Source organism: Artemia sp. Qi Xiang Cuo, chromosome 7, assembly GCF_049724085.1.
Source record: "Artemia sp. Qi Xiang Cuo chromosome 7, ASM4972408v1, whole genome shotgun sequence".
Taxonomy (NCBI): Eukaryota; Metazoa; Arthropoda; class Branchiopoda; order Anostraca; family Artemiidae; genus Artemia; species Artemia sp. Qi Xiang Cuo.
This window is the reverse complement of record NC_142800.1, coordinates 36,237,343-36,252,244: the sequence shown is the minus strand read 5'-3', so window position 1 is coordinate 36,252,244 and position 14,902 is coordinate 36,237,343. Positions and strand designations below refer to the sequence as shown.

Here is a 14,902-nt window from a genome sequence, read left to right as displayed (position 1 = left end):
ATAACATTAATACAAGAAGTTGTTCTTTATTCATGTTATTCGTACCACTATGAATCAAATACAATCTTGTTGCACGGTGTCAGATCTGTGATCGACTGATGTAAATTTAATGTCGGTAGAATGTTTACTGCCCAGTGTAAACGCAATATTGTTTTAAAGCAGCAGCGATAAATAAAATGTTTCGGGCCTAATACTGTTCATGACATGTGGGATTCTTTACTTTCTCTCTTATTTTCAGACATTATTTGATTCCTATGACATTAGCAGAAAAAAAGCGGTCTTGGGGAAGGAAAGGAACGAAACTTCACATATTCAACGACCACATATTCATAGCAAAACATCTACCTGGGTAAGTACTTTTTTTATAGTTTTTTTTTTATATTAACAATAGTTATTGTAACCGTATATTAAGGGTGTCAATAATCGTCTTTTTTTTCAAGTGGAACATCATTTTGTTTCATTAGCTTCTTTCATGATGCTGAATTGCATAAATGACCATATTTTTATACAACAATATTTTGTGTAAACTATGCATACATTTTATATAACCATATAGTCTACATAACCATCTTGGCCATACTATGTTTTTTCATTACTTTTCTTATCTCGTCAAAGGCTGCGTAACTTTACGTACTGTGTAGCTTAATTGAACTACAGTCATTATGTAACCTGTTTTGATTGGTTTTCCTAGTAAAGTTTATAATTCCCATTTTATATCTTATTAACAATAGAAAAAGAAGATGAATTGTCCAGATATGCAGAAGGAGTAGGGAGACAATATTTCTAGATAATCCTTAAGAAGATTCGATACCTTAAACATCATTTCGTGAGCCTCAACGTCGGCTGACTGTCTCAAAGGCAAAGGGTTCTTTAGCGAATTCTCGCAAAGGACTACATATCATTGAAATCTATTGGGAATTTGTGATTTGACAATGATATTTAATTGAAAAGACAATGGAATTGTGTCAGCAAAGTTTTCAATCAAAGCGGGTTGCACCACAGAAAATTCGAAGACCTGTCAAATTAATCAAATGTTATTTCTTTTCAGGTGACTTTTGGCATTTTCCTAGCAAGTATACTAGACCGGTCTTAGGGACAACCCCTTTCCTGAAGTTTAAAAAGAAACATCTGCTCTGTTTGATAAAAAAAAACTAAATTTACGCTTCCTTATGACATAGATTTCTCTAAAACTGAAAATCTCTATCTCCGGCACAAAACAAGAGAAATTACAAGGTTTTTCAAAGATTTCAGAGAAAGTAGATGTCGGTGTCTGCCGTTTATTTGGATTGCTTGTCTAAGCTCTACTAGTTATGGCAAAACTGCCAAATCAATTCAAAATAGTTCGGCCAAACAAAGTAAAAAAGGTTGAAGTGGACGAAATTGGCTGATTTTTTATGGTATCAAATCCCTTTAAGGGACAGTAACCTGAGGCAAAATTATTGAGAAACGAGAAACGCATGAGACTGAAATATCTCTTCTTTTGTTTTTACTTTTATAACTTTAATAAATCAAATAATATTAACATTTGATTACTAAATATCAGTATATGTATAATAAACTGACAATAAACATTCATTTGTATTTTTTTTCAGTAAAGTTCAAATTATGTTCTGGCCTAGGGAAAGCATAGGGGTTTTGAGCCCAACTTATGTTAATTTCTGCTGGTTTTGAGTTTGACTCGGTTATTTTGACTCGACTCGGTAATTTCTGTCTGACTTGGAAATTTCTGTTCGTTTTGTGTTTCATTTATTTATCGATACTGATCTGTGGTAGTTTCACGCTTGGTAGATTATTTGATTTTATTTTTGCTCATTTTTGGTTTAATGGAGTTCTTTACTTTTCTTTGAAAAACTTATTTTGATGGAAAAGTTTTTTTAATTAATTTCTGTTCGTCTTTTCGAACTTTTTAATCGTCTTTTTAATTTCTGTTTTAATTAATTTCTGTTCGACATAGTCTTTTCAGGGAAAAATAAAATAATACTTTAAATTTTTCGTTTTTTAAAACTTTATAGTTTGGCCAGCTATTTGTATGCTGGAGAAAAATTTTTCAGCAAATTTTAACAACATACACCCTTTTAAAAATCTGGACACAAATAATAGTGTTTAATTTAGTTTCATACCTCCTCTAGTTGACCTCAAATGGAAAACTTGATTCCATTCGCAAAAAAATCTATTTACTTTCTTTGATAGCTTGGATTCACTTACGCTATTTTGATTTGGTTAAATTTTAAGAGCAGAAGTAGCCCCAAAAGTTTGAACATAATGCTCTCACTCGCTTTTGGGATACTGCTGAGATGCCTTATTGGGAATAAGCATTAACACAGTGCATTTTGATTGAATCTTATGGCAACATTTAGTTTTTAAACATAAAGGCAAATAGGAGGGGGGCGTGGCTGGGGGATTAGTTTCCCTCCAATCACTTTCGACTATTAAAAAGGACATCAGCCCTTTCTATTTTCAATCGAATGAGCCCTTTTTGAAGTTCCTACGAAAACTGCTCCGATACAAAGTGGCCTGTTCTAAACAACAACAAAAAAATAATACATTATACCCACATCGATCTTTACTATACAAATGTCAAGCCTTCCAATCAGTTTCGACTATTAAAAAGGGCACTAGGCCTTTCGATTTCCTATCGAATGAGCCCTTTTTGAGTTTCTACGACAACACTTTCTATAAACACCTTATATGCCCCCAGGACATAAATTACAACCCTTACCTTAAGGGCTGTGAGGGTGGTTGTCATCCTCTAAGATCTAATTTCCAGAACTTTCAACTACGTTAAACAAAATGGCTATCTCAAAATTTTGATTGGATGTGTCTGGGAAAATGGTGAGCGTGAGAGGGGTGTTAGTCGCTCTCCGATCACTTTCAACTATTAAAAAAGGCACTAGCCCTTTCAATTTCCAATCAAATGAGCCATTTTGAAGTTTCTACGACAACGCTTTCAATAAAAACCATATATGCCCCACGGGCATAACTTAGAGCCCTTGACCTGAGGGCTGGGGGGGGGGGTAATCATCCTCAAAGATCAAATTTCCAGAGCTTTATGCAATGTTGAACAAAATGTCTATCTGAAAATTTTGATTGGATGTGTTTGGGCGAAGGGTGGGCGTGAGAGGGGGGTTAGTTACCCTCCAATCACTTTCAACTATTAAAAAGGGCACTAGCCTTCTAAATTTACAATTGAATGAGCTCCTTTTCAAGTTTCTACGACAACTCTATGTATAAAAACCTTATATGCCCCCAGGGCATAAAGTACAACCTTTGCCCTGGGGGCTCTGGGGGGTGTGTCATCCTTAAATACATAATTTCCAGAACTTTCAATTACGTTGAACAAAATAGCTATCTCTAAACTTTGATTGAATGTGTTTGGGGAAATGGTGGAGATCAAATGAGCCCCTTTTGAAATTTCTACAACAACTTTCTATATAAACCTTATATGCCCCAGGGCATAACTTACAACCCTTGCACTGAGGGCTCTGATGGGGTTATCATCCTAAAAGATCTAATTTCCAAAACTTTCAACTACGTAGAACAAAATGGATATCACAAAATTTTGATTGAATGTGTTTGGGGAGATAGTGGACGTGAGAGGGGGGGGGGGGGGTTAGTTGCCCTTCAATCACTTTCGACTATTAAAATGGCACTAGCCCTTCTAATTTCCAATTGAATGAGCCCTTTTTGAGGTTTCTACAACATCGCTTTCTATAAAAAACTTGTATGCCCCTAGGGCAAAACTTGCGATCCTTGCCCTGAGGGCTGTGGGGGTGGAGGGGTTGTCATCCTTAAAGACCTAATTTCCAAAACTTTCAACTACGTTGAATAAAATGGCTATCTAAAAATTTTGATTGGATGTGTTGAGGGAAAAGTTGGGCGTGACAGGGGGATTAGTTGCCCTCAAATCACTTTCGAGACTATTAAAAGGGCATTAGCCCTTTGAATTTCCAATCAAATGAGTCCTTTTTCAAGTTTCTACGATAAAGATTTCAATAAAAACTTATATGCCCCCAGGGCTTAACTTATAACCCTTGCCCTGAAGACTGTGGGGGAAGTGTTATAATCAAAGGTATAATTTCCTGCGTGGAACAAAAATGGCTAAACTGCGTGGAACAAAATGGCTATCTCAAAATTTTGATTGGATGTTTTTGGGGAAATGGTGGGCGTGAGAGCGGTGTTAATTGCCTTCCAATCACTTTCGACTATTAAAAAGGGCACTAGCCCTTTCAATTTCCAATCGAATGAGCCATTTTTGAAGTTTCTACGAAAACGCGTTCCATAAAAACCTTATGTGCTCCAAGGGCATAACTTACAACCCTTGCCCTAAGGGTTGTGGGAGGTATGTTATCCTCAAAGACCAAATTTCTAGAACTTTTAACTACGTTGAACAAAATGGCTATCTTAAAATTTTAATTAGATGTGTTTGGGAAAAAAGTGGGCGTTAGAGGGGGTTAGTTGCCCTCCAAGCACTTTCGACTATTAAAAAGGGCACTAGCCCTTTGAATTTCCAATCGAACGAGCCTTTTTTGAAGTTTCTACGACAACACTTTCTATAAAAACCTTATATTCCCCCAGGGCATAACTTACAACCCTTGCCCTGAGGGCTGTGGGGGAGTGTCCTCCTCAAAAACATAATTTCAATCTGGAAATCAACTACGCTGAACAAAATTGCTATCTAAAAATTTTTATTGGATGTGTCTGGGGAAAAGGTGGGCGTGAGATTGGGGTTAATTGCGCTCAAATCACTTTCGACTATTAAAAAGGGCACTAGACCTTTAAATTTCCAATCGGATGTGCCCTTTTTTAAGTTTATACGACAAAGATTTCAATAAAACTTATATACCCCCAGGGCATAACTTATAACCCTTGCCCTGAAGACTGTTGGGGGAGTGCCCTGCTCAAAGGTATAATTTCCTGAGCTTTAAACTGCACGGAACAAAAAGGTTATCTCAAAATTTTGATTGGAGGTGCTTAAGAAAATGGTGGGCGAGGAAGGGGTGTTAGTTGCCTTCCAATCACTTTCGACTATTAAAAAGCGCACTAGCCATTTCAGTTGGGGAAAAGGTGGGCGTGAGATTGGGGTTAATTGCGCTCAAATAACTTTCGACTATTAAAAAGGGCACTAGACCTTTGAATTTCCAATCGGATGAGCCCTTTTTTAAGTTTATACGACAAAGATTTCAATAAAACTTATATGCCCCCAGGGGTGTTAGTTGCCTTCCATTTACTTTCGACTATTAAAAAAGGCACAAGTCACTCCGATTTCCAACTGAATGAGCCTTTTCGAAGTTTCTACGACAACTTCTTCGATACGAAGTGCCCTGGTCTAAAGGAAAAAGAATTATTAATACATTGTGCCAACATCTTTTTTATATGCCCCCAGGGCATAACTTAAAACCTTGCCCTGAGGGTTGTGAGGGAGTGACCTCCTCAAACACATATTTTCTATCTGGAAATCAACTACGCTGAACAAAATGGCAATCTTAAAATTTTGATTGGATGTGTTTCGGGAAATGGTGGGCGTTGAAGGGGTGTTAGTTGCCTTTCGATCACTTTTGACTATTAAAAAGGGCACAAGCCACTCTAATTTAAAATTGAATGAGCCCTTTTCGAAGTTTCTACGACAACTTCTTCGATACGAAATGCCCTGGTCTAAAGGAAAAAATAATAAATAATACATTGTGTCAACATCGTTCTTATATGCCCCAGGGCATGGCTTAAAACCCTAGCCGTGAGGGTTGTGGGGGAATGGCCTCGTCAAAAACATATTTTCTATTTTGAAATCAAGTACGCTGAACAAAATGGGTATCTCAAAATTTTGATTGGATGTGTTTGGGGGAATGATGGGCGTAGGGGGGGGGGCTAGTTGCCCTCCAATCGCTTTCGACTATTAAAAAGGGCACAAGCCTACCCAATTTCCAATCAAATGAGCCCTTTTCGTAGTTTTTACGACAACTCCTTCAATGCAAAGCGCCCTGGTCTAAGAGCAAGAAAAAAAAATAATAATACATTGTGCCAACATCGTTCTTTACTTAGGCAGAGCTATTGTGCTATCTATGGTTAAAATTTCTTTGAAATACTGTTTTGCGAGGAAAAAATAATCTTATCCTCTAAAGGTGCTGCAAATATAATAATTACTAATCCACATGGATTTTAATAGAGATGCAATGGCCTTTCATTTGGACATGCAGAACAAGAATGTAGCCCTTCTCTACCAAGTTCTGATGGAGCACAGGCATCTGAGACCATAACTGTGGCTGTTGACCAGATTTTTCTGAATAAATTCAGCCACTCAGCTGGTTATTTTTTACGGTACAAGATATTTGGACCCTCTCCTCCCCCTAATTAAAGAAATCAGACTAGACCAAGACCCCCAAAAAGCAAAGCTGGAAGTTATGCGTTACATTGTGTCATGTTCGATTAAAGTTGAATAGCATCTTCTGGTAGCGAAAATGTATCGGGTCTGAACGCCAAAAGAGGCAAAACGGGGAAATAAGCCTTATTTTTTCTATTGTTTTTGAAATTATACAGACCGTTGTGGTAGATGTCCCAATTATATTAATTTGAATCCCCCCTTATTATTGACAGAGGTAGAATTGCCTCTGGACCCTAAGAAAGCACAATAAAGACCATGAATCTTACATCGCACAATCTTAGATTTAAATACGACAACCCGTACTGGTTTATACAATAATACTTCCAGCCACTTTTTGTTTGAATCCTTTATGATGATGACAATACCATAGACAATACCCCCCCCCCAAAAAAAAGGCCAAAGGAAGTGCGCTACTAGAACACTAGCTCTTACTCTCCAATGAGTTTGATTGAGATTCGATAACTGCTTCTGAAAGGTGTCTGATGGCATGAGATTAGGGTTGCATTCAATCCCATAAAGAGGTTGAATTGACCGCTGACTTCTAAAGGATTAAACTAGCAAGTCAAAACTTGCTTCCGACTACGTTTGGCTGTGACCTGACAAAGTGTTTTTATTATTTCTCTTACAAAATATATTTTAAACCCTCCTTTTTCTCTCTTAAAGATATTGAATGTGTCCTGGTCTCCAAAACTAATGTCTATAACTGTAGCTCATACTCCCTACAAAGTTTAGTTACGTTCTCCCAGCCCCTTCTAATAAATGTCTTGATAACAAGAATTTAGACACTCCTCCCCTTGCATAGATCATATCAGGTATACACTTCCAAATGGCCCTACGGTGACGCTTACTCTGATTTCGAATCATGCTTGGGTGAGATCTAACAGCCTCTTCTGCTAGAAGTGCGCATACCAAGAAATTATAGGTTCCTCCCCTTTCTCCCCAAAAAACTGTCAGATTGGATCAAGATCTCCAACTAACATAGCTAGGACACAGGTAGTTACTTCTCACCAAGTATGGTCAAGATCCTCTACTCTCTGACTCCTTTCCTGATGACAAGAACTGAGAAACTTCAACAAAAGAGAACACGATGTGTCTGAAAACACCATAAGGGAAAATAAGACAGTTTTTACATTCCACCAATTTCGCAAGTTTTTACATTCCACCAATTTTGCTTAATAATCCCTTCTGGTAGATGTGCAAAAGACAAGATTCTAGATTTCCCTCCTTTCACCGAACTACGAGTTGGATCACAGGTTTTTCGCTTAATTTCTGAGCCCAAGCCCTATATGTGTCCGGCATTTCAGAAAACCCAGTCAAAACAAAGAATGTCAATTGAAAAAATTGGCCTAGGGATTTCTAGACTGATGTTTTCATAATTATTTCCTAGAAACCTGGAGTGGTTATAGAATGTTCGATTTTTGGTCTTGAAATAGATAATTTTGCGTATCTTACACGAATCCCTAACAAGTTCCCTAAGAAGTTCACTCTCTGAGCTAAAACATATTAAATTTTAATCTTGAATATTCAAAAAGATTCAAATAAAAACTTTTACAAAAGAAAATTGAAGAGTAAAATTAAGACCTAAAAACGAGCAAAAAAAGATTTATAATAATTCTAGTTAAAAAAAAAAAATTGGAGGGACGCGCAACCTCTCTGCGTCTTCAATCCTACTAACGTAAATGATTACAAGTTTATAATTTAAACAAAGTACTAATGCCTATCTTTTTGCAAAAAAGTTGGTAGAAGGGTTTTGCTTGGACTTGACTCGTCTGCCCACCGAGTCAGGGTTTAGCTCGTTTTTGTACTGACTTAGTGTACGACTTGAATTATTTCTTTCAAAATCTGTAATAGTCAGTTTTCCTAGTTTTTAAATTTAGTGTTTCTTTTAACCTACCTGATGTTAGGGATTCTTTAAGTTTCAATTTGAAGGAGCAACATTTCAGTAAATCAAGTATAATCAATGTTACATGCTTAAGAAAAACCGTTTAAAAATGGAAACTTGTTAACTTTCAAGAGTTTTACATTTTCAAACATAACCTATTTTCGTCTTCTTCTTTGTTACAGAGGAACAGTATGCGATGTTTGCAAAACACCAATATCTAGACGCTTAGGGAAACAAGGCTATGAATGCAGAGATTGTCAGTTGAAATGCCACAAGCCATGCCATGTAAAAACAGAAACGTTGTGTCCTCTCTCAACCGTTCATCATTTAGAACTGTAAGTATATTAACCAATGGTCTAAACTGACCTGAAAATTTTTGCGCATCACCTCTAAAAAATAACCCTAAGCAGTTATAACTAATTTGAACTTTTGTTTTAGTTTTATACGTTTTTGGAGGATGTTTGGGGTAAACGAATTCTACCGTTATCAAAAGCCACTGGTTTTTTTTTCGTATTTTTAGGATGTTTGAAATACGAAATGATCTATATGAATTCAATGGATTATAAAATTTCAGCACCTTAAGTCAAGTGTAATAAATTAGAAGTGCAAGTTTATGTGATCTTATTTTCCTATCTGAGACCCTTAAATTCCAACTTAACGAAGCTAAAACGGTCCAGGAACGAGTTTTTGACAATTCAGCCACCATCCTATCCCAGGAAAAAATGAACCTCCAATAGGCGTTTCTCCAATTCTGACTCTAGGTATTGGATTTACTAGCTTTACACTCAAAACTACTTTCCACTTAAATTGTGATGGTATATTAATAAATTAGTAGGGAATAGTGACAATGGACCCCAGAAGTAAGGCTGCTATAGTAAATAATTTAAAAAACGTTTTCCACAAAACACGTTTGTCATAGAAAAGTAAAGAGCTTCATTAAGCCAAGAATGAGCAAAAATAAAATCAAATAATCTTCCGAGCGTAAAACTACCACAAATTACTATCAATAAATAAATGAAACTCAAAACAAATAGAAATTACAATAAATAGCCAAGTAAAACTCAAAACGAGCAAAAATTGACATGAGTAGGGCTGACAGCCCCCATGACTTCTCAGGAACAGAACACGCGCTTTACTGAAAAAAAAACAAACAAACAAATGACCTTAAATTGTCAGTTTAATTGACATATACTGATATGTATACAATAAAACTTTAGATAATTTTTATTTATGAAAGTAAAAAAGTGAAAACAATTCATATGTATTTTGTTTTCCTATAGCATCTTTTGATTTAATTCAAATTTTCCCTTAATACTGTAAATGGAGTTGTGTGGTAGTAACAGTGGTGGAAGTTGTAGTATTGATATCATGCAAATTGCCTTTTTGATCATCTGCCTTATCATTTCCTGAATTTTTCAGATTAATATACTCAGTTATTCCTGTGTTGTACCCTTTTGACAATCCGGTTACACATTACATGTTTTGATTCAACACTCCCATCAACATTCTCTGAAAGGCTCACCTGAATACCCTTTGTCTTCTTGAAAAATAAAGTTCAAACATACATACCTTTCTCAATAACATATATTATGTGTAACCAATGAAAGAATTGCCTAACTTATAGCACTTGTCCTGAGGACTGTGGGGAGGTTGATATCCCCAATACTGGACCTTTCAATAATGCCGAACAAAATGGCTCTCTTAAAATTTCGATCGGATATGTTTTGGGGAATGATCGACTTGGAAGGGGGACTGACGTTCCTCCATTCACTTTCCAGACCTTTTAACTACGCTGGACAAAATGGCTATCCCTTTGATTTGTTGTGTTTTGGGAATTGATGGCGTGGGGGGGACTTTTTCCCTCCAATAACTTTTGACAAATAAAAAGGGCACTAATTCTTTCAATTTCCAATCGATTGAGCCTTTTTCGAAGTTTCTACGACAACAAACGGCCATCTTAAAATTTTTATCAGATGCATTTCGACAAAATACGAGGTTTGGGTGGGGGAGGGGTATCCACCCTTCGATTACTCTTAATCTTAAAAGCGACACTAGAACTTCTGATTACTAATCAAATGAGGCCCCTCCGAAGTTTATACGATCACCCTTTCTATAAAAACCTTATATATCCCAGGGCATACCTTACAATCCTTGCCTTAGGGCTTTTGGGGGAGGGGGGTTGTCATCCTCAAAGAGAGAATTCCTGGACCTTTAAGTTAATTTGAACAAAATGGTTATCTCAAAATTTTTATTGAATGTGTTTGGGGAATTCTGGGTGTGGGAGGGGAGTTAGTTGCCCTCCGATCACTTTCGACATCTCAAAATTTCTCAGATCAAGATTCAAATTTTTCTCAGATTCAAAAATCAGATGCATTTGGGGAAAAGACGAGGTGTGGGGGTGACGGTGTTCACCCTCCAATCACTCTGAATCTTAAAACGAGCACTAGAACTTCTTACTAACAATCCAAAGAGCCCCTTCCGAAGTTTATACGATCACTCTTTCCATATATACCTTATACGTCCCCAGGGCATAACTTACAACCCTTGCCCTGAGGGCTCTGGGAGGGTTGTCATCCTCAAAGACATAATTTCCAGATCTTTCATTTATGTTGAATGAAATGGCTATCTCAAAATTTTGGTTGGAGGTGCTTAAAAAAATGGTGGGCGTGGGAGGGGGGTTAGTTGCCCTCCAATCACTTTCGACTATTAAAAAGTGCACTAGCCCTTTCAATTTCCAATAGAATGAGCCCTTTTTGGAGTTTATACGACAACTCCTTGGATACAAAGTGCCCTGGTCTACCCCCCCCCCCCCCCTCCCAAAAAAAGATAAACAACACAAATATATACATTGTGCCCACATCACTCTTTACTTAGGCAGCGCTTTTGCGCAGTCTATGAAAAGACCCCCAGGTGTTCATAGTGTGGTAAATTAGTTTTTTCAGTATGGTGGTTGTGAAACTAGAGATAAGTTACTGGAGATAATGAATAACATTTTTGAAAAGGGGAAATACCTACTGATTTTATTAAAACTCTAATTAAACCCCTCTACAAGAAAGGTAAGAGTGAGAGTCGTAATTATAGAGGTATTAGCCTGGTTTCTATTTAAAGTAAATTACTGAGTATGGTGATATTTTTTAGAATTCAAGATGCTGTAGATAATGTTTTAAGAGAAGAACAGTGAGGTTTTAGAAGAACTTGGCGAAATTTTCACTGTTAGATTAATGATTGAGAAGTGCCTGAGTCATCAAACACCTTTACCAGTCAGTTTCATAGATTATGAGCAAGCGTTTGATTCAGCTGATAGAAGAGCTTTAGTGAAGGTCCTATCCTTTTATGGTAAACCAAATAAATCCATTAAATTGGTTAGTTATATGTATGAAAATAACACTGCTGCGGTTAAGATAGGAAATGAGGTGTAAAATCAGAAGTTATACGGATCGTTTTGATTGACTTTGTCCGAGGGAGTACTGCAAAGGCAATGGTTGAACACGAAATCAGATGGAGAATTAAAACTGTCCAAGGCTTAGATTATACTGACGATTTAAGCATCCTAGATAAGATTGTTAGCAAAATGAATGAAGTTTTAGAAGTTTTGCGGTTCAGTATGCAAGGATAGGTTAGAAAATTGATGTTAAGGAGACTAAGTTGCTAAGACTCAGAATAAGTGAAGGTGAAAAGGTTCAGTCAACTGCCTATGGCCAAATGAAAAGCAGCTCGTCCCCGAATGAGGTGGGAGTATGTCGTAAGGAAAGATTTAAGGGTAATAGGAACTTTCTGAAAGAGTATAAAGAGGGAGGCTTTGAATAGATTGGGAATTGGGATGGAGAAGAAGCATACTTAGCTGTATTGGCCTTAAACGGCTTGGCACTGGAGTGAGTTGTTAGCAGTTGCAGTAGCATAGTAAAATATAGTACTTAAGGAAGATAGACAAGATTTACAGAGCAATTTAGGTAATAGGAAATTTAAGAATCAGAGCGTCGAAACCGGTCGAATTTAATCGTTTCTTCGGTAATCGAGTCAAGCCTCTTTGGATCTAAGGTAGCTTACTAATTTCGGTACCAAAGAAATTTGAAGCTAACCAAAATCAGAAATGGTGGTTCCAGGTTTCGGTGCTCAGGAAAATCCGTAACGTAATTTAGATAACATGATATTGCTTACGATGATACTGGTGAGATAAATACTTTCAAAACCATTTGCTAAGAAAACATTTGCCAGCAACGTAAATGGAGGAAAATCAGGAGCGACTATTGTTAATTTACTAATCCCAGAAAGACATTGCAGAAAAAACTCCCAGAGACCTACTCCTCAAAATAGTCATACCAATTGGAGGGGGGGGGCTCACTATTGGACCCCCTAGATTTTGAAACATATTTTATATTTACCTTCTTTTTTTAATTTAAAAAGCCCCCATCCCTGACACTGAAAAATACCTTTTTGTATGCTCACTAAAAAAAAAAAAAAAATCCTTTTCCCGACTTCTATTTCGGGAATTGATGCCACTGCTCGGAACCAAATTAAAAAAAACATCAGAACTGAATTACTGTATTTTCTAGGGCACCGGAATCAGCAAACAATTGCCCCGATTTTAGATCCCAAAGAGCACCGACTCGGGTACCGGAGATCCGATTTTGATAAGGACCCGTCAAACCTATATAGTGTGTGTTTTTCCTGTACAAAGAAACCCTTTCTCTTATATAGGCTAGGAATACTAGTGGTATCTCTTTGATAATCCTTATTTTTATTTATCTTTTTATTTTGCGTTTGATTCCCCTCCCTAGATCATATTTATATTCACATTAAATCTCGAGACTTTCCCATACACTTTCTTATATTTAACCATTGAATTTGCGTTTGATTCCCCTCCCTTCTAAATAAAATTCAACGTTGGTGCCTGACTAAACCTAATAAAGTAACATCGATTAAAAATTGAGGTGTAATTTTAATCTCAAAAGACTTGTTCGCATAGAATAGTTTTTTTTTAACTTAATCCTTTTATATAATTTTTTTTTTCAGGGAATACATTCAGGATGCGCCACCGCCGAAAAAGGCATGATCATTTGAATACGTGCAAGGTGTACCAAATAAGTATATTTTAATTGAAGAGACTTGATGCTTAATCAACTCAAAAAAGAAGAACAAATATTTACTATGAGAAGCCGTGATTTCTTTGTGCCTTTTATCAGTTGGTTCCACAGAAAATACGAAGTCTAGTCAATTTCTTTTTTTCTTTTACTCTATGTTGAATTGGAAAAATTTTGAATTCTAAAAGTGAATGAAAGTGATTATTACCTGTTTATGTGAAAGTTATAGATTCTATTTTAATCTTTCTTAAATATGTCTTACATTGAATCCATTATTGTAACTAGAAACATGCGACGTATCCTATTAAAATCAATAATTTTGGTTTATCTTTAAAACATTTTCAGAGCTTTCTTTTTCAACAAACTCGGTCATCTGCGATCAGAACACATAACATACGAATAATTTTTGTAATCATAGCCCTTTGAAGCTACTAGGTTAAGGAGCTATAGAAAGTTACTCTTGTCTTTTCGAGTACTTTGTTTCCTAGATGAGTCTGGCTTTAAGTGGCTAATTAGCAAATTCTACAAAGATGTCGCGTAATGTCTTAGCATAAAAGAAAAAGTTAATAGGACAAAAATATATTTAATGAATAGCTGATGCCAGGGGTGAGACAACTAATTCCAAGAGGGAATGATATTAGGCTTACGAAAATTATATTTATCTGATAATTAGGGCCAGAAGATCGAACTCCTTCCCCCTAAGATAAAAGCCCATTACCGCGTCAAATTGGTCAGAACCTTAAAGCGCATAAAACACTAAGTTCAAATTCTCCACTGAGCTTCCAGTCTTTCTCCTCTAGCCAATGTCCACTGCAGTTATGAAACAATTTGACAGCAGGCTCCACTGCCGTACCATTAGTTTGGCCCAGGATCCATTGCCATCCAGCGTGTCTGTAGAGCGATTTGAGTCAATTACTGTATACCCATCTCAACCAGGTTTAGAATTTTAAAGAAGTAAATCCATAGACTGGTGGAAAACAATCATGCTGATACGGCGATGAGTTTTTGGGCCCAGCCTGAAAGGAATTCATTGATTCACCAGCCCACCAGCAAAATAGAAAACCATAAAGGGACAACAATTTTATGGGTTCCGGGTCATCGCTTATTAGAAAATAGCAGCACGATTGAATTAAGGATTTTCTTGCTCTCTCGAATTTCATTTGAGAGAAGCGAAAATAGAGTTCTGGCATATGGGACGATACCAGGCGTCAAAAGAGACTGGCTGAGCTAGTGTGTGTGTGTGTGTGTGGGTTTGTGTGTGTGTGTGTGTGTCTGTGTGTATGTGTGTATGTGTGTAATTGTGTATGTATGTATTTGTGTATTTGTGTAATTTTGTATGTGTTTAATTGTGTATGTGTGTAATTGTGTATGTATATATGTGTGTATGTGTATATTTTTGTATGTGTGTAATTATGTATGTGTGTAATTGTGTATGTGTGTATGTTTATGTATGTAATTGTGTATGTGTCTATGTGTGTAATTGTGCATGTCTCTAATTGTGTATGTTTTTAATTGTGTATGGGTGTATACACATGTGTGTATGTGCGTAATTGTGCATGTGTG

General features: G+C 36.6%; 1 protein-coding gene across 8 annotated transcripts in view; it reads left to right on the top strand.

Annotated features, from left to right (window-relative positions):
- The window catches only part of LOC148950218 (uncharacterized), a 146,015-nt gene extending 132,346 nt beyond the window's left edge, over nt 1-13,669 (top strand). For all 8 annotated transcript variants that reach the window (XM_089092241.1, XM_089092243.1, XM_089092239.1 and 5 more), the window contains 3 exons: nt 239-349; nt 8,441-8,593; nt 13,272-13,669. In XM_089092241.1, coding sequence (XP_088948367.1) covers nt 239-349; nt 8,441-8,593; nt 13,272-13,311 — 304 coding nt within the window. In that variant the 3' untranslated portion in view covers nt 13,312-13,669. The remainder of the gene's footprint in view (nt 1-238; nt 350-8,440; nt 8,594-13,271) is intronic.
- The last annotated feature ends 1,233 nt before the right edge of the window (nt 13,670-14,902 follow it).